This window comes from Pristiophorus japonicus, chromosome 5, assembly GCF_044704955.1.
Source record: "Pristiophorus japonicus isolate sPriJap1 chromosome 5, sPriJap1.hap1, whole genome shotgun sequence".
Taxonomy (NCBI): Eukaryota; Metazoa; Chordata; class Chondrichthyes; family Pristiophoridae; genus Pristiophorus; species Pristiophorus japonicus.
The window spans coordinates 98,967,910-98,988,762 of record NC_091981.1 but is presented as its reverse complement, the minus strand read 5'-3'; the positions used below and the strand labels follow the sequence as shown (position 1 = coordinate 98,988,762).

General features: G+C 44.1%; 1 protein-coding gene across 1 annotated transcript in view; it reads left to right on the top strand.

Annotated features, from left to right (window-relative positions):
* Window positions 1-14,626, top strand: part of LOC139263855 (sperm-associated microtubule inner protein 4) — a 91,637-nt gene extending 77,011 nt beyond the window's left edge. Inside the window, exon 9 of the mRNA XM_070879911.1 lies at window positions 13,676-14,626. Coding sequence (XP_070736012.1) covers window positions 13,676-14,626 — 951 coding nt within the window. The remainder of the gene's footprint in view (window positions 1-13,675) is intronic.
* The last annotated feature ends 6,227 nt before the right edge of the window (window positions 14,627-20,853 follow it).

Here is a 20,853-nt window from a genome sequence, read left to right as displayed (position 1 = left end):
CTGGGGTCCCAGCACTGAACCTTGCAGTACCCCACTAGTCACTGCCTGTCATTCTGAATAGGAACCATTTATTCCTCCTCTTTGCTTCCTGTCTGCCAACCAGTTCTCTATCCACATCAGTACATTACCCCCGATACCATGTGCTTTAATTTTGCACACTAATCTCTTGTGTGGGACCTTATCAAAAGCCTTTTGAAAGTCCAAATACACCACATCCACTGGCTCCCCCTTGTCCACTCTACTAGTTACATCCTCAAAAAATTCTAGAAGATTTGTCAAGCATGATTTCTCTTTCATAAATCCATGCTGACTTGGATTGATCCTGTCACTGCTTTCCAAATGCACTGCTATTACATCTTTAATAATTGATTCCAATATTTTCCCCACTATCGATGCCAGGCTGACCGGTCTATAATTCTATGTTTTCTCTCTCCTTCCTTCTTTAAAAAGTGGGGTTACATTAGCTACCCTCCAGTCCATAGGAACTGATCCAGAGTCTATAGAATGTTGGAAAATGACCACCAATGCATCCACTATTTCATGGGCCACTTCCTTAAGTACTCTGGGATGCAGATGATCAGGCCCTGGGGATTTATCGGCCTTCAATCCCATCAATTTTCCAAACACAATTTGCTGACTAATAAAGATTTCCTTTTTTTCCTCCTTCTCGCTAGACCCCAATAATAATTTCCTTCAGTTCCTCCTCCTCACTAGACCCTCGGTCCCCGAGTATTTCCGGAAGGTTATTTGTGTCTTCCTTAGTGAAGACAGAACCAAAGTATTTGTTCAATTGGTCTGCCATTTCTTTGTTCCCCATTATAAATTCGCGTGATTCTGACCACAAGGGACCCACATTTGTCTTCACTAATCTTTTTCTCTTCATGTATCTGTAGAAGCTTTTGCAGTCAGTTTTTATGTTCCGTGCAAGCTTATTCTCATATTCTAATTTCCCCCTCCTAATTAAACCCTTTGGCTTCCTCTGCTGAATTCTAAATTTCTCCCAGTCCTCCGGTTTGTTGCTTTTTTTGGCAGTTTATGTGCCTTTTCTTGGATTTAACACTATGCCTAATTTCCCTTGTAAGCCACGGTTGAGCCATCTTTCCCATTTTATTTTTACGCCAGACAGGGATGTAGAATTGTTGAAGTTCATCCATGTGATCTTTAAATGTCTGCTATTGCCTATCCACCGTCAACTCTTTAAGTATCATTTGCCAGTCTATCCTAGCCAATTCACGTCTCATACCATCGAAGTTACCTTTCTTTAAGTTCAGGACTCTAGTCTCTGAATTAACTGTGTCACTCTCCATCTTAATGAAGAATTCTACCATATTATGTTCACTCTTCCCCAAGGGGCCTCGCACAACAAGATTGCTAATTAGTCCTTTCTCATTACACATCACCCAATCAAGGATGGCCAGCCCTCTAGTTGTTTCCTCAACATATTGGTCTAGAAAACCATTCCTAATACATTCCGGGAAATCCTCCTCCACCGCATTGCTACCAGTTTGGTTAGCTCAAGCTATATGTAGATTAAAGTCGCCCATGATAACTGCTGTACCTTTATTGCACGCGTCCCTAATTTCTTGTTTGATGCTGTCCCCAACCTCACTACTGTTTGGTGGTCTGTACAGAACTCCCACTAGCGTTTTCTGCCCTTTGGTATTCCGTAGCTCCACCCATATCGATTCCATATCATCCAAGCTGATGTCCTTCCTTACTATTGAGTTAATTTCCTCTTTTAACCAGCAATGCCACCCCACCTCCTTTTCCTTTCTGTCTATCCTTCCTGAATGTTGAATACCCCTGAATGTTGAGTTCCCAGCCTTGGTCACGCTGGAGCCATGTCTTTTGATTTTTGCCTTTGATTTTTCTGCCCTCCACTTCTACTTTTCTTCTTTATACCTTTTGCTTCTGATCCCATTTTACTTCCATCTGTCTCCCTGCATAGGTTCCCATCCCCCTGCCCCAAGAAGGAAACATTAGGACAGGTGACCAAAAAGCTTGGTCAAAGAGCTAGGTTTAAAGAGAGTCTTAAAGGAGGAGAGAGACGTGAAGGGGCAGAGAGATTTAGGGAGGGAATTCCAGAGGATAGGGCCTAGATAGCTGAAGGCATGGCTGCCAGTAGTGGAGTGAAGGAAGTGGGGGATAGACAACAGGCCAAAGTTGCAAGAACCCAGACTTTGCAGAGGGTTGTATGGCTGGAAGAGGTTACAGAGATAAGGAGGGGCAAGGCCATCGAGGGATTTGCAGATGAGAATGAGAATTTCAAAATTGAGGATTTCATAGACCGGGAGCCAATGTAGGACAGTGAACACAGGGATGATAGTTGAACAGGATTTGCTGCAAGTCAGGATAGTAGAGTATTGGATAAGCTCAAGTTTATGGATGGCCGGTCACAAGGGCATTAAAATAGTCGTGTCTGGAGTTAACAAAATCATGGAGTGTCATGGTGAGTCGGGGAGGCGGAGCGGGACGTCAGAGAGGCCTACAAAGGCCCATCAGTCAGAGAGAGCAGCGTGGTGAGTCGGTGAGGTGGAGCGGGACGTCGGAGTGGCCAACAAAAGGCCCATCAGTCGGAGGGAGCAGCGTGGTGAGTCGGGGAGGCCAGCTAGTGCAGCTGCAGGGAGAGAAAGCAAAAAAGAAGAAGAAAGAAATCGAAGGGTGATGTCACAGCCAAGGGGGTAAGTGATTGGCTGGTGATTGGTGAGAAGTTTTTCTTTTTCTTTTCCTTCATCAGTCGGTAACCTTTATCATTGTTGTTGCCAAATTAAGTTAATCTAGGGGTTAAGTCATGATAGGAGAGCACGGACATGTGTCATGCTCCTCCTGTGCTATGTGGGAAGCCAGGGACGCTCCCAGTATCCATGACAACTAGATGTGCAGGAAGTGTATCTGGCTCCAGCTCCTGACAGACCACATTGAGGCACTGGAGCTGTGGGTGGATTTACTCTGGAGCATCCATGATGCTGAGGATGTCGTGAATAGCACGTTTAGTGAGTTGGCCACACCACAGGTAAAGATTACACAGCCAGATAGGGGATGGGTGACCAACAGGAAGAGCAGTGGAAGGAAGGTAGTGCAGGGGGTCCCCTGCGGTCATCCCCCTGCAAAACAGATACACCGCTTTGGGTACTGTTGGGGGGGGGGATGACTCAATCAGGGGAGAGCAGCAGCAGCCAAGTTCATGGCACCGTGCTGCACAGGAGGGCAGGAAAAAGAGTGGGAGAGCTATTGTGGTAGGGAATTTTATTGGAAGGGAAATAGACAGACGTTTCTGCGGCCACAATCGAGACTCCAGGATGGTATGTTGCCTCCCTGGTGCAAGGGTCAAGGATGTCTCGAAGCAGTTGCAGGACATTTTGAAAGGGTAGGGTGAACAGCCAGTTGTCGTGGTGCATATAGGTACCAACGATATAGGTAAAAAATGGGATGAGGTCCTACAACATGAATTTAGGGAGCTAGGAGCTAAATTAAAAAGTAGGACCTCAAAGGTAGTAATCTCAGGATTGCTACCAGTGCCACGTGCTAGTTAGAGTAGGAATAGCAGGATAGCTCAGATGAATACGTGGCTTGAGGAGTGGTGCAGTAGGGAGAGATTCAAATTCCTGGGACATTGAACCGGTTCTGGGGGAGGTGGGACCAGTACAAACTGGATGGTCTGCACCTGGGCAGGACCGGAACCAATGTCCTTGGGGGAGTGTTTGCTAGTGCTGTTGGGGAGGGGTTAAACTAATATGGCAGGGGGAGAGAGGGAAGTAGAATGGGGGCAGAAGCAAAAGATAGAAAGAAGAAAGGTAAAAGTCGAGGGCAGAGAAACCCAAAGCAAAAAGCAAAAAGGACCACATTACAGCAAAATTCTAAAGGGGCAAAGTGTGTTAAAAAGATAAGTCTGAAGGCCCTGTGCCTCAATGCGAGGAGTATTTGTAATAAGGTGGATAAATTAACTGCGCAGACAGCAAGTAACGAATATGATATAATTGGCATTACGGAGACATGGCTCCAGGGTGACCAAGGCTGGGAACTCAACATCCAGGGGTATTCAACATTCAGGAAGGATAGACAGAAAGGAAAAGGAGGTGGGGTGGCATTGCTGGTTAGAAGAGGAAATTAACTCAATAGTAAGGAAGGACATCAGCTTGGATGATGTGGAATCGATATGGGTGGAGCTATGGAATACCAAAGGGCAGAAAACGCTAGTGGGAGTTCTGAACAGACCACCAAACAGTAGTAGTGAGGTTGGGGACAGCATCAAACAAGAAATTAGGGACGCGTGCAATAAAGGTACAGCAGTTATCATGGGCGACTTTAATCTACATATAGATTGAGCTAACCAAACTGGTAGCAATGCGGTGGAGGAGGATTTCCCGGAATGTATTAGGGATGGTTTTCCAGACCAATATGTTGAGGAAACAACTAGAGGGCTAGCCATCCTTGATTGGGTGATGTGTAATGAGAAAGGACTAATTAGAGATCTTGTTGTGCGAGGCCTCTTGGAGAAGAGTGACCATAATATGGTAGAATTCTTTATTAAGATGGAGAGTGGCACAGTTAATTCAGAGACTAAGGCCCTGAACTTAGGAAAGGTAACTTCGATGGTAGTGGCCTTGAATTGGCTAGAATAGACTGGTGAATGATACTTAAAGGATTGACGGTGGATAGGCAATGGCAAACATTTACAGGTCACATGGATGAACTTCAACAATTATACATCCCTGTCTGGAGTAAATATAAAACGGGGAAGGTGGCTCAACCGTGGCTAACAAGGGAAATTAAGGATAGTGTTAAATCCAAGGAAGAGGCATATAAATTGGCCAGAAAAAGCAGCAAACCTGAGGACTGGGAGAATTTTATAATTCAGCAGAGGAGGACAAAGGGTTTAATTAGGAGGGGGGAAACAGAGTATGAGAGGAAGCTTGCTGGGAACATAAAAACTAACTGCAAAAGTTTCTATAGATATATGAAGAGAAAAAGATTAGTGAAGGCAAACGTAGGTCCCTTGCAGTCAGATTCAGGTGAATTTATAATGGGGAACAAAGAAATGGCAGACCAGTTGAACAAATACTTTGGTTCTGTCTTCACGAAGGAAGACACAAATAACCTTCCGGAAATACGAGGGGACCGAGGGTCTAGTGAGGAGGAGGAACAGAAGGATATCCTTATTAGGCGGGAAATTGTGTTAGGGAAATTGATGGGATTGAAGGCCGATAAATCCCCAGGGCCTGATAGTCTGCATACCAGAGTACTTAAGGAAGTGGCCCTAGAAATAGTGGGTGCATTGGTGATCATTTTCCAACAGTCTATCGACTCTGGATCAGTTCCTATGGACTGGAAGGTAGCTAATGTAACACCACTTTTTAAAAAAGGAAGGAGAGAGAAAACGGGAAATTATAGACCGGTTAGCCTGACATCAGTAGTGGGGAAAATGTTGGAATCAATTATTAAAAATGAAAAGCAGCGCATTTGGAAAACAGTGACAGGATCAGTCCAAGTCAGCATGGATTTATGAAAGGGAAATCATGCTTGACAAATCTTGTAGAATTTTTTGAGGATGTAACTGGTAGAGTGGACAAGGGAGAAACAGTGGATGTGGTGTGTTTGGACTTTCAAAAGGCTTTTGACAAGGTTCCACACAAGAGATTGGTGTGCAAAATTAAAGCATATGGTATTAGGGGTAATGTACCGACGTGGATAGAGAACTCGTTGGCAGACAGGAAGCAGAGAGTCGGGATAAACGGGTCCTTTTCAGAATGGCAGGCAGTGACTCGTGGGGTGCCGCAGGGCTCAGTGCTGGGACCCCAGCTATTTACAATATACATTAATGATTTAGATGAATGAATTGAGTGTAATATCTCCAAGTTTGCAGATGACACTAAGCTGGGTGGCGGTGTGAGCTGTGAGGAGGATGCTAAGAGGCTGCAGGGTGACTTGGCCAGGTTAGGTGAGTGGGCAAATGCATGGCAGGTGCAGTATAATGTAGATAAATGTGAGGTGATCCACTTTGGTGACAAAAACATGAAGGCAGAATATTATCTGAATGGCGGCAGATTAGGAAAAGGGGAGGTGCAACGAGACCTGGGTGTCATGGTACATCAGTCATTGAAAGCTGGCATGCAGGTACAGCAGGCGGTGAAGAAGGCAAATGGTATGTTGGCCTTCATAGCTAGGGGATTTGAGTATCGGAGCAGGGAGGTCTTACTGTAGTTGTACAGGGCCTTGGTGAGGCCTCACCTGGAATATTGCATTGAGTTTTGGTCTTCTAATCTGAGGAAGGACGTTTTTGCTTGAGGGAGTGCAGCGAAGGTTCGCCAGACTGATTCCCGGGATGGCAGGATTGACATATGAGGAGAGGCTGGATCGACTGGGCCTATATTCACTCGAGTTTAGAAGGATGAGAGGGGATCTCATAGAAACATATAAAATTCTGACGGGACTGGACAGGTTAGATGCAGGAAGAATGTTCCCGATGTTGGGGAAGTCCAGAACCAGGGGACATAGTCTAAAGATAAGTGGTAAGCCATTTAGGACTGAGATGAGGAGAAACTTCTTTACTCAGAGTTGTTAACCTGTGGATTTTCCCTAACGGAGAGAGTTGTTGATGCCAGTTCATTGGATATATTCAAGAGAGAGTTAGATATGGCCCTTACGGCTTAAGGGATCAAGGGGTATGGAGAGAAAGCATGAAAGGGGTACTGAGCTGAACGATCAGCCATGATCTTATTGAATGGTGGTGCAGGCTCCAAGGGCCGAATGGCCTACTCCTGCACTTATTTTTTATGTTTCTATGGATGAGCATTTCAGCAGCAGATGGACTGAGGCAGAGGCGGAGACAAGCAATTGTGTACATACAAATACAGCTGGGCATTACACCTAGTATGCAGTGGCAAGTTACTCATAAAAAAAGTCTGCTGACCAAACCAACAACATCACAGGCCAGGAAAGATCATTGAAGTGGTCATTATGAGTGGATTTAAAACTCAATTAAATGTATTTCTGGTGAGCGAAGGGATTGAAGAATATGATGAGAAGGTACATATGGAAAGATAAGCGCCTAGAAATTTCTGGTGGGCTGCTCTGCCACCTGGAGCACCGCAGAGCAGAATCCACCCAACAACCAACCACAACACTGACACAGTCATAAATCTAAGTGTCGGCAAATTTAACTAGCCATTATGCAAAAGTCCCAGTGGGAGTGGAGTAATTTCACTCAAGCACATTGCGAAGCCAACTAAATCAGACAAAGTGACAAGAAGAATCGCCGCAGGAGAATCAACTTTTAAAGAGCTGCTGTGCCCACTTCCACCAGGATTTAATCCTGACACATACTGTTCTTTGTTTCATGCAGACATACGATGGCAACTCTAGCAGGATTCAGGCCGCCCATCATCCCACCAGATCATTCTCTTCTGTTGTCATCACAAGAAGCACCAGCCCCCACTTCCTGTGGAGATCTAGCAGAACCTAGACCCACCCTAAATTCTCCTCATCCTTGCCCCACCACCCTGACTGCACAAAAATCACACTGCCAAATCTGAAGAATTTCAGGGTGAAGATCTGTAAAAAAAAAAAATGACCAGCTTCATGGGCCTAATGTCCGTATCCTGTTCTGAAACTTTTTTATGTTCTTATCTGTGCTTTCAATAAATTATATGGTCACATTTTTCTGCTTAAACTTTTTTGTTTGCCTTCCAGTAAGAATAAATGAATTGCATGAACAACTATAACAATTAATATTTATATAGCACCTTCAAAGTCGCAAACTTCCCAATGTGCTTCACAGTTCAGAGTTCAGGAGACCAGTGAGCACAGCACTGGTATAGTCTAAAGAGGGCAAAGAGGTAAATAAGGGGTTTGGGGCAGAAGGAGTAAGATTGAGTTGGAGATCGGTGATATTTTGGAGGTGGAGATAGGCATCTCATACGAAGATAATACCTCTGACTGTGCAGCACTCCCCCAGTATGGGACAGAAATGTCAGCCTACATTTTTGTGCTTAAGTCTCTGGAATTGAACTCAGTATCTTCTGACTCAGAGACAAGAGTGCTACTCCATCTTTCACCCTCCATAAACTTAAGCTCATCCAAAACTCTGCTGTCCATATCCTAACTCGCACCAAGTCCCATTGACCCATCACCCCTGTGTTCGCTGACCTATATTGGCTCCAGGTCCGGCAACACTTCGATTTCAAAATTCTCATCCTTGTGTTCAAATCCATCCATGGCTTTGCCCCTCCCTACCTCTCTATAAGCCCTACAACCATCCACGATCTCTGCACACCTCCAATTGTGACATCTTGCACATCCCCAATTTCCATCACTCCACCATTGGCAGCCGTGCCTTCAGCTGCCTAGACCCTACGCTCTGGAATTGCCTCCTGAAACCTTTCCGCCTCTCTACCTCCCTCTCCTTCTTTAAGTCACTCCTTAAAACCTACCTCTTTGACCAAGTTTTTTGTTCACCTATCCTAATATCTCTAAGTGGCTCTGTATCAAATTTTGTCTGAAAATACTCCTGTGAAGCTCTTTGGAATGTTTTTATTATGTTAGAGGTGCCATATAAATGCACGTTGTTATTGTTGTTGGATGCAGGGTTTGAAGCTAAACTCAGGGTCAAGCAGTACCATGCATACTTCAATTGTGTACCCAAATCAAAATGGTTAAAACCAAAATCATTTTTCTAAGTTATAGTTACCTGCACTAGTTTAATGGAGGATGACTCCTGGCTGAATCTTAAGCTTCCATTTCATAAGTGACATAACAATCTGCGCCCCAAGCTTGGTTTTACTCTCCATTTATCTCAAGATTGAGTAAGGCTTGAATTTGTGCCCAGTTGTTTTATGCTGTATCCTGGCTTTTAAAAAATCTTGGGGGAGAAATCTGGGGCATTTGTGCCTCCCGTTAGCACCCCCCGGGGGCGCAAACGATTTTTCGCCCGGTGCGGCAGCGCTACCAACTCCCACAAAATTCCGCGGGAGTTAATGGCGGCGGTAACCGGTAGTGACCCGCTCAGCTGCGTCGTCATCACCGTGCGCAGCGACCCGTTTTTGCCCCGGAGCGAAAATTCGGTAGTGATCCTTGAAACTGCAGCAGGCGATGTCGGCGACAGCTGCAGGGAGCACGTACTGGGCTGTAGGCCTCACGCGGGGCAAACATTAAAGGGGAGGTGAAGAATTTTTTTTTAAATGGCAGGGTCTTTGTGGCAATCTTGCAGCCTAGCACACCGCTTGTGTGCAGGGCTGCTGCCACAGCACCCCATTCCCTGGTGGTCCAGGGATGGCCCCGTTTCCCGCCCGCAGAGTCAGCAGCTTGGCCCTCCTCTTTAATGAAAGTGATGGCCCTGTCTGCACAGCAGCGCTACGCGTCCCACCGCATAGCACTGCGCCTTTCATGGAGTCCTTCCGCCCCGCTTGCGACCTGCAGAGCAAGTGGAGCGTGATATTTTACGATCCACTTGTTCTCGGGGGGGCGATAAGCCAAATTTTGGTCAAGGGGCGGAACTTCTGCACCTGGCGCAGGAACTCCCACCCCAAACAGCGGTTCACAATTTCGGCCCTCATCTTTTATAAACTAAGAAATACCGTATTTACTAGTAACAGACATATTCGCTGACTACTGACTAGCAATGCAGCACCTAGAATGAGCAGCCTGCCAGAGGCAATATCTCTGCACTGCAGAATTTTTGCAACAACAAAACTTGTATTTATATAGTGCCTTTAACATAGTAAAACATCCCAAAGCGCTTCACAGAAGTGTTTTAAGACAAAACAAAACATAAGAAGAAATTACAGCAGATGACCAAAAGCTTGGTCAAAGAGGTAGGTTTTAAGGAGCGTCTTAAAGGAAGAAAGAGAGGTAGAGAGGTGGAAAAAATGAAGAGGGAAACAGAATTTGACATTTAATATGTGTCACAATAATCCACTTGCACCGTGAAACAGGTAGCACCTATTAAATGTGCTGAGCAGTGTCATTTTTTAGTATTGCCATAAGGTGGCAGACTTAACTGCAACCTTGAGAAGATTCCTACTTGAATTTGTCTCCCAATGAAAATAGTGGGGTAGGATTTCTTCTTTAGTATCTAGGTCTTGCGTCTTGCCTGGATGGAATAGAGAGTATCGGCTCCCTACTCAATTTTCCTTCCTGCAATCCACTTAGACGATCCTTAACACTTAGGATGTAAAGATGAAAATTTACTCCTGCATCTTTTTTTTCCTCTAACAAAATGCGGACCTTGGCTTCGAATTTTAAAAAAAGAACTGAATCACTGAGGGTGGTTGGGGGGTGGATTCAAAAATGTGGACAAGTTAGAATAAGGGAAATTAATCCTTAAAGAGTAAAAGGGTGGTCAAAGGGTTAGGGACCAAAAATGAAATCTTTTTGTGGAGGCAGAGGGCACGGCTCAGGTACTAAATGAGCACTTTGCATCTGTCTACAAAAAAGAAGAGGATGCTGTCAATATCATAGTTAAAGGAAGAGGAGGTGGAGAAATTAGATGGGATTAAAAATTGATAAAAAAGCAGGTTCTTAAAAAGGTCGTAGTGCTCAAAGTATAAAAGTCACCCAGTATGGATGGGGTACATCTTAGGTTTCTGAGGGAAGTATGGGTGGAAATAGTGGAGACGCTGGCAAAAATCTTTCAATCCTCCTTAGATATGGGAGTGGTGCCAGAGAACTGGAGGATTACAAATGTTATACTCCAGTTCAAAAAAGGAGAGAGAGATAAACCCAGTAACTATAGGCCAGTCAGCCTAACATCAGTGATGGGGAAACATCTACAGACTATAATCTGGGCCAAAATGAATTGTCACTGGAAAAACATGGGTTCATAAATGAAAGCCAGCACAAGTTTGTTAAAGATAAACCATTATTGACTAATGCTTGAGTTCTTTGATGAAAGGCTTGATGATGCCTTTATAGACTTTTAGAATGCGTTTGATAAAATACCACATAATAGACGTTAGCAAAATTAAAGCCTATGGGATTAAAGGGCAGTAACAGCATGGATACAAAATTGGCTAATAGACAGTAAGCGGAGAGTAGCGATAAATGGTAGTTTTTCAGAGTGGAGGGAAGTATACGGTGGTGTCCCCCAAGGGTCGGTATTGGGACCACTGCTCTTTTTGATATATATTAGTGACCTGGACATTGATATAAAGGATAGCAATTCAAAGTTTGCAGATGACACAATACACAAATGTAATAAACAATCAAGAGGATAGTAACAGAATTCAGAAGGACATAGATTGGTGAAATGGGCAGACACATGACAGATGAAATTTAATGCAGAGAAGTGTGAAATGATGCATTTTGGAAGGAAAAACAAAAAAGAGGCATTTCATAAATTAATAATCGATATAAATTAAATTGTACAATTTTAATGGAGTGCAGGAACAAAGAGATCTGGGATTCACATACACACATCTTTGAAGGTGGCAGGTTGAAAAGTTGAGAAGGTTGTAAAAAACGTATGTGGGATACTGGGTTTTATAAATAGAGGCATAGAGTACAAAAGTAAAGACGTTATGCTAAACCTTTACAAAACACTGGTTAGGCCCCAGCTAGAGTATTGTTTCCAATTCTGGGCACCACACTTCAGGAAGGATGTCAAGACCTTGGAGAGGTTGTCGAGGAGATTTACTCTAATGATACCAGAAATGAGAGACTTGGAGAGACTCGAGAAGCAGGGATTGTTCTCCTTAGAGCAGAGAAGGTTAAGGGGAGATTTAATTAGGTGTTCAAATTTATAAAGGGATTTGATAGAGTAAATAAGGAGAAACAGTTTCTACTGGCAGGAAGGTCGGTAACTAGAGGACACTGATGTGGGAACCAGAGGAGGATGAATGAAAGATACAATGCAGATTTGGCCCATCGTGCCTGTGCCAGCTCTTTGAGAGAGCTATCCAATTAGTCTCACTCCTGTGCTTTTTCCCCATAGCCCTGAAATTTTTTGCCCTTCATGTATTTATCCAATTCCCTTTTGAAAGTTACTATTGAATCTGCTTCCACCACGCTTTCAAGCAGTGCATTCCAGATCACAAACAACTCACTGCATGAAAAAATGTTTCCTATTGTCACCTCTCTTTTTTTGCAAATCACCTTAAATCTGTGTCCTCTGGTTACCGACCCTTCTGTCACTGGAAACAGTTTTGCCTTATTTAGTTTATCAAAACCCTTCAAGATACCCCCAGGGCTCTCTGTTCCTGCACCCCCTTTAAAGTTGTACCCTTCAGTTTATATTGCCTCAGCTCATTCTTCCTACCAAAATGCATCACTTCACACTTCTCTGCATTAAATTTCATCTGCCACATGTCTGCTCATTTCACCAGTCTGTCTGTCTTTCCGAACTCCGTTACTATACTCTTTAGTATTTACTACATTTCTGAGTTTCGTGTCATCTGCAAACTTTTAATTATGCCCTATATACTCAAGTCTAGGTGATAAACATATATCAGGAAGAGCAGTAGTCCTCATAACGACTCCTGCAGAACACCATGGTGTACATCCCTCCAGTGTGAAAAACTGTTCACCACTACCCTAACCACTACTCTGTGCTTTCCGTCCCTTAGCCACTTTCATATCCACGCTGCTACTTTAATCCATGAGCTTCAATTTTTCTAACAAGTCTATTATGTGGAACTTTGTCAAACAGCTTTTGAAAGTCCATATAGACAACATCAACCACATTACTCTCATCAACCCTCTCCATTACTTCATCAAAGAACTCAATCAAGTTAGTCAAACACAATTTGCCTTTAACAAATCCGTGCAGAAGATACATTTTTTAAGTAGCGAGTTGTGATGACCTGGAACTCACTACCTGAGAATATGGTGGACACAGATTCAACAGTAATTTTCAAAAGGGAATTGGATATATTCTTGAAAAGGAAAATTTGCAGGGGAGTGGGACTAACTGGATAGCTCGTTCAAAGAGCTGACACTGCCACGATGAGCTGAATGGCCTCCTTCTGTGCTGTATGATTCTATGATTCCAATCCTTATCTTTGTGATGTTTATTCAGAATGCTGTAAATACAGAGTTTCTACCTATGTAAAGATAGGAGAACGCCACGGGTAAATAGCATGACATTCACCGGACCATTTCCCTTCCATGATTTTGTTGCTGTCTCTTGCAATCTTCTAATATTATTAATGGAATATACTGTCAGTTGTTAAGAATTGATCGCTTGATAGGAGTGTGTATCAAGAACTCATGCGGGAGGCTAGCTTTTTCCAGTATATTCTCAGCTGGAGGAGGAATTCAGCTTCACAACATTTTTGTAGTGATTTGATTGGTTTGATTTGATTTCCTGCTACTTGCCAGTTTGGGATTTGAATTTCCGCCGATTACCAGTTTGGGATTAGTAGTTTTCCAATTTTTAAAAAGTTGAGATTTAATTGTACTGCTTTCTGCAGTTTACTTGTTCCTCATTGATACCTATTGACTAAATTAAAGAGTTTTAGATTTGTCCACATATACTTCTTTAAAAATTTGGTTGATTTAACAAGTATGTCCTCATTTTAGCCAACCACTATTTTTTTGCCATCCAGACACATAACACCCTAAAGTTCAATGCCTTTGAAATTAGCTGGAATAGATAGATATGGATGTTAGCAGATAGTTTATAGCAGCCTAAGTGTTGGGTATTTAGTTTTGCTGACTTACTCGGTTTCAAATTTTCCAACAGAAAGAACAGTCTCATCCATCCTTTCTGCCTAATCCACCCTTGCGGCCTTTGAAGAAAAAAGTGAAGATTAATGGAATTTCCACAGATGATGACTTCAATTATCAATATGTTGATGCCCCTCCCACTTCATCAAGTACACCAGCACATGAGTCATTTGATGTAAAGCCACAGTCACCCATTTGTGAAGCTGACTCATTACCACCAACTGTTGAGATGAATACGTGTACATATGAAGCGAAACAGATCAATTGGAAAAATATGCGTTGCCGAACAGCCACCCCATCAAGCGTTTGCTGCCATTCTTCTGACATCCAAATGTTACGATACAAAGTTCAACAAATGAGGAATTTCAATAAACCATCTGCATTTTATCAACATCAGGAAGAAAGGATGATGGATTGTTGGGCAACTCCAGTTATAAATAGGATCCCAGCTTACAGAATAAAATATTTTGAGCATGCTCAGCCTCTTTCAAAGCTGCAGCTGCCACCAAGACCAGAAACGGTGCAAGGTGACATCAACTATATAGATTTACCACAGAGTAAGTTGTTAGGTTATATAACAAAAGAGAATCACATGGCTTTGAGCAAACCACCTTCATCAAATAGTGTTGAATACAATGGAGAAGATGCAGAATGTTTTAATAAAGTCAACTATGCATCTGGTGATATACAGCCCATATCTAGATCTTATGCTTCAGAAAATGAGGATTTGTTTGGATCAATCCAACAGCCACGAGTGAAAAGGGGTGATATGCTGGTTTGTGATGAACCTAAGCTTCAGATTTCAAAACTAAAATTCCCTCATGCATTCAATAAAACAGAAGTACAAAAGCGATTACATGAGCTGTCTCCAGAAAAAACAATGGATTATCGAGACAACATCACCCAAGGGAAGAGGCATTCTTTCTTTGGTTTAAATTCTTCTTATTTCCACAACGGAACTTTTTAAATCACCCATAGCTTTTCTAAACCTTTGATAACATTAAAAGTAACAATGACTTGCCTTTTGACTTATTGCACTTTATATATGAATAATTATTAGAATTTCAGAATACAAACTGCATTCTATCAATACAGAGAATCAATCTTCACTTTATCATTCTGCACTAACTGACTCCTCATTCTCAATGATTTCAATCTTCATCTCATTCGCTCTTTGCTCTCGTTGCTCTAAATTCACTGACCTCATTTGTTCCCTAAACTTGTCCCTCCATTTTTGCTCTCTTGACTATATTCACATCAATGCCCTTGCACTTGCCATCTTTCCTCCCATGGTCTCTATCACAGACAAGGCCATCTCCAACCAATGTCCTTGTATCCCTTGACACTCACATCCTTGTCCTATCACAAACCCATTTCCTTCTGTGGCCATATGTGGAAAAAACTGTTCCTCCAAATCACTTATAACTACACTTTCTAAAACCCAACTAGTTAAACCTTAGCTCTCCACTTGCCACAATTTGTTTGTGGCTGGCTATCTGCTTAACCATTCCTTCATTTCCACCTTTGATGCTCTTGTCCCTCGCAAAAATTTTACGCTCCTCCATCTTCATTCCTTCAACTCCAAGAGGTGCAGATTTGAGTGGATCAGACACACAACTGGTTTTCTGCATGGTTTAGACATGCATCACCAGATCTAGCTGGACCACAGCAAGCACTATAAGGTCTCACTCTCCTGTGGCAAAACCACCCACTACTCCAGAATCATCCTGGAAAGCAAAGACAACCGCTGGCTTCTTTTTTTCACTACCAATTATCTTCTAATACCTATATTTCCTGCCCCCTCCACCTTCATAACTAACAATAACTGAGGAACTCATAGACTACTTTAGTGAAGATTGAGACCACCTGTTCAGCTGTCTCTGCTGTTTTCACCCTCCCCCTTGCCCTCAAGATAATATCTCCTCGTAGGCTCCTTCTCTGAACCCACATTGTTCTCCAGTTTCTCTCGTAACTCCCTTTATGTCCTCCAAGCTTATCTTGTTAATGAGTCTCATCTCCTGCTCCCTTGGCCTCCATGAACAAGTTGTCCTCTTCCAAATCTGTGCCCATCTTTCCTGCAACTCCATGTTTGAACCATGGTGCATTATCCCTCCTCATCCTCCTTGACCTCTATACAGCCTTTGGCATGGTTGACTGCACTATTCTCCTCCAATGCCTCTCTGTTCAGTTCAATGAGATTGCCATTGCTTGGTTACATTTTTACCTGTTTGTTCATAGCCAGAGCATCTCCACCATTGGCTTCTCTTCCTGCCCCTGCACCGTTACCTCCAGAGTCCCAAAAGAATTTGACTCTTTCTCATTTATATGCTTCCGCTTGGCAACATCTTCCGGAGCCATGGGAAGCAATTTTAATCTAACCCGCCCATCAGAAAATTGACGAGATTGAGAGCAATGCTGGACTTACACTTCGCCCGATTTTACTCTCCATTAATAGTAGGCGGGGTGTAAAACTAGCATTCCATCTGCTCCGTCAGTTTCCCATCTGACTAGTTAAGTTAAAAGTACACCCATGGGGTTGGTTTCCACATATACATGGACAACACACAGCTCTACCTCTCCATCACCGTGCTTAACCCCTCCACTGCCTCTGTGTTGTCAGACTGTTTGTCTGATATCGAGCCCTGGAAGATCTGCAATTTTCTCCAGTTAAACATTGGGAAGACTGAAGCCATCATCTTCGGCCCATGCTACAAACTCCATACCCCCATCCCCCTCCTCAGCCATTGCCTCAGGCTGAACCAAATTTTCTGAATCCTCAGCATCCTTTTTGACCCTGAGCAGAGCTTCCGACCCTGTATACTCTCCATCATAAAGACTACTGACTTCCAGCTCTGTAACATTGCCTGCTTTCATCCCTACCTCAGCACATCTTTGCCTTTATCACTCGACTATTCCAATGCTCCGAACTCTCTGTAAACTTCAGCTCATCCAAAACTCTGCTGCCTGTATGCTATCCTGCATCAAGTCCCACTCACCCATCATTGACTCCCGGTGCCCCGAATTACTTCAATTTAAAATTCTCATCCTCACATTTAAATCCCTTCATAGCCTTGCACTTCCCTATCTTTGTAAACTTCTCCAGTTCCCACCCCCCGCCAAACACTCCATTGCTCTGACTATGGCCTTCAAGCCCACCATTAACATTGTTGTCTTCAGCCATCTGGGCCCCACCCCCACCCTCTGCAGTTCCCTCCCTAAACCCTTCCACCTCTCCATCTACCCCTCATTTTTTAAGGTCCTCCTTAAAATTCACCTCTTTGACTAAGCTTTTGCTCACGCTTCTTAAAATGTCCTGCTTTGTCAGCATCCATTGTTGTCTGATTTTACCTTTGTCAAGTGCCTTGGGATGCTTCTATTGGAATTATATAAATGCAATTTATTGTTATGATACTATGAAAATTATTTCTACTGATGTACCATCACTATTTCTTCAACCTCAGAATAACAAATGACAGCTGTGTGGAATATTTGTTTTACAATGCTAAGTACCAGGTTTGAGTTACACTGCAATACTTTGGTTTAGTTTCAAATATGGAAATTGATCAGCATTTTAATATTTTCAAATCTGTTAAGTGCAGAAAAACAATGATTGAAGAGAAAAGTGAATGCACCCAAATTGTTAAATTGATATCTGCAGAGGAGATCTCTGTACACTCAATCACCACTTCACCATTTATTATCATATTTATTACTTTAAAACCAGAGGTATGGTGGAAATTTCGTGTGGACTATCCAACTGATCTATCCTAAAGTTCTGGTACAGTGGCATAATGATTTAGGAGTGGTGGGGGGGGGCACGGGGAGGTGTCTGTAATTCATTGACTTCACTTATAGTGACTTTACAACTTTCATTCTCTTGCCATAACATCAGTGGGAGATTGGAGGAACCCCCAGAGAAAATGGGAATATGCATTTCACTATTTACACTGTGGCCTAGAAATGGGTTTGCCCCCAAAACGGGTGCGGGGATCGCAATGCGCGATCAAGCCGCGCCTGTTCAGAGGAATGCAGGCATACTTCGTGCTGCCTGCTCATTTCTATGATTGTGGCGTTCAGCCCACGCTGCATGCACTGCTGAGTCACTGAACGCTCATCAGAGGGTCAAGTTCGTGCGAAGCAAGCACCAGTTAAAGATACCGTGCACTACTTATAGGCTGTCTGCACCTCTTCAGGACAACAGCATTCGTCCGCCCACCACCGACACTCCGCCAGTGCTCTTGCTGTTGCCTGTCAGCCAGCTAGCCCGGACTGCTGCCGCCCATGCCAAGGTGATGTAGTCCCCAGCCGGGCCTTCTAGGCCCAGAGCTGCTCGAGGTCGTCCTGCAAGGTCATCTGGAGTCTCCCCCACTGAAAGTCAGCAGCCTTCCACTAGCCATGCTGCAGCCACTGGGGTAACATTTCGGAGGAGCACTAGGACAGGCAAAGGCACACAGAAGACGGGCACTAAGGGAATGAACAAGTTTAATTAGCTGACTTTGTTAAGTAATATTCAATGCATTGTATAAAGTTGGATTGAAATGTTTATTTTGTGGTGGCTTTTATTTCAGCAATGTGACCAAGAGGACACTGTGATGGTCGGTAACAGAGGGAAGGGAAGGTGCGGGACTATTGTTCAAAGGGATATTGGGGTTGCATTCACAGGTACCACAGTTGGATGAGTCGATCATGGACAGCCTGGGCAGAAAGGGCCTGTCTAGGTTGCCTCCTCCCTTCAAATTCCTCCTCTTCTGCTTCTTCCGCCTCCTCCTCCTCCTCCTCAGCTCATTGTCGTATGCCTGGTGGCAAGGGCCCTCATGATGGCGAGGTTGTGGAACCTGCAGCAGAGCACGACGAATTTTGATGAGTACTGTAGGACTCCTCAAGAGTAGTCCAGGCAGCGGAAGCATTGTTTAAGGATGCCAATGGGCTGCTCTATCAGATTCAATGTGACAGCATGGCTCTCATTATACACATGCTGCCCACGTGTGATTGGGTTGTGGAGCAGTCATGAGCCAGGTGGTCAGCCCTTGTCACCCAACAGCCAGTCTCCTGATTGATGTGGTCGTTCAAAGACTGAGGGAACAATGGACTATGCAATATAAATACATCATGTTTGCTGCCAGGATACCAGGCATTTACCACCATGATGTGCTGAGCATGGTCGCTCACCAACTGCACATTCTGCGAGTAGTAACCTCTGCACTCGCAAAGTTGCGTATATGCAGTTGATGGCACCCTGCATCATGAGGGAAGCCTGCTATCCTGGCAAAGCCACGTGCATGCTCTGCCTGCTTTTCTCGAGTCAGAAAGAAGACAATGAAGTCCCCTTTCCTGGCATAAAGTGTGCCTGTCACCTCTCTTATGCAGCAATGAATGGCGAACTGGGAGATGTTATAGATGTTCCAGCCTGGAAGGATCTCGACACGAGGAAATTCAAGGCCACGGTCACCTTCTCAGCCACTGGCAGCACTGTCCTTGCCCTGGAGTGAGGCTGCAGGTCTGGTTGCAGAGTTAATGAGCATCTCCTTCATAAAGCACGGATCCTAACTCAGGTTGAGGTAAAAGAATTGCTCTCAGAAGGCCTTAGGGGGTAAAGCCTCCTGCTGAGAGCCCTTTTCCCCCTCCTCCCTCTGTGAACACCTTGTCTTCTTCGCTGCCTCTGCTCCATCTCCCTGTCATGCTGCAGGCCAAGGTTGGGGGGGGGGGGCGGGGGGGTGACAACTAGAACACCCATGAGCAAGCGGTCTGACCAGAACCCTTGAAGTCAGAACCAAGGCCATCTCCACTCTCCCTCGCTCCCTCCCTCCCTTTTCCTCCTTGCACCTCACCAAAATTAAACCAACTAGAAAGCTTCAAACACTTTCACGAACTTACACAGAGCTGGTAGAAATTAATCAGCAACTGACCTGTAAGTAAATGATAATCCCTTTAAATATCGTTGATGGGGGGAATCCTTGTTGTTGCTAAATGCATGTTCAGCTGTGTGAGGTTAGTTGCAGCGTTGAGATCGAAAATCACAGCACTGGTGTCAAAACAGTGTTGCACATCACGATCTGCCTACTCTACATACATCTGGTGGATGCTCCCAGCACTGACGCTAATGCCCTCACCAAGATGGCATCTGACGTGGCACACACCAGAAGTCACAAAATGGCACCCGTAACGCCGAAAAGTCGGGTGCTACGGAACCAAGTTTTTCACCTTTTATCTCCAGTGGTTCTGCCAATCTCCCACCAACAAACCACTTGGGAAATTCCAGGTGATGGTTACTTTATATCTGTCAAAGGCATGACTCCAGTATAAATGTTCTTTTCCTGCCCCTCAGGGAGATAACGTTAATCCCTTCTTGCAGCACTCTTTCACTCAACTGATACTGTAAGGCACAATTCCAGTGGGCACAGTTGCACCTTGTAAATAATGGTTTGAAGTTCAGTTCACAAAATACTACCAGCAAAAACAACCAACAGGCTACTTTGAAATGGCGATATAGGGAAGCTGGTGGTCCTGGCACAAGGGTCCGATTTGAGGTGCTCAGGCAGTTGCTATTATTTTCACAAATGTGTTCTGTCTACAGGCCAGGGCAGCACACAACCACAGATTGAAGATGAAATGGTGGGCCAGCCAGGCTGAAACAGTTGTCACAAAATAAGGAGACTTTAGCTGTGAACCTAGGGGGAGGATTGGTGAGGACAAGTTTGAGGTGTGCTGCCACTCACCAAATGTCCTCCATTTATTGCTACCCTTCTTACACTGACTTACTTTGTTAATCCTCATGGCATGGACTAACTTTACTCAGAAAGTGCACGAAGCAAAAAGTTTTGATTTTGCCATTCTTTGAAGGCATTGTCTCAGGTATGCATTGTCGGACTGCCTTATCTTTTCCTATAGGATTATCTCTAGATAATGAGGGCCGAGCAAGTGGCACAACAGGCCCCAACATATCTTGACAGGTTGTGTCAAGCATTGCACCAGGCCCAAGCACCGGCACAGATTACTAGGTTCCCAGAGCATGGAGGTAGAGAGTTGGAGAAAGATACACATGGTGAATTTGTTACATATGTGTACTTGTACTTACTCTGTACAGCCACCAGAGGGCTCATCCCCCGGAGTCCCAAGGGATCCCATAATCCCTTGGGAGCACAGGTATTTAAAGAGGCTTCACAGATTAGAGAGGTGCTCTGGAGACCTACAATA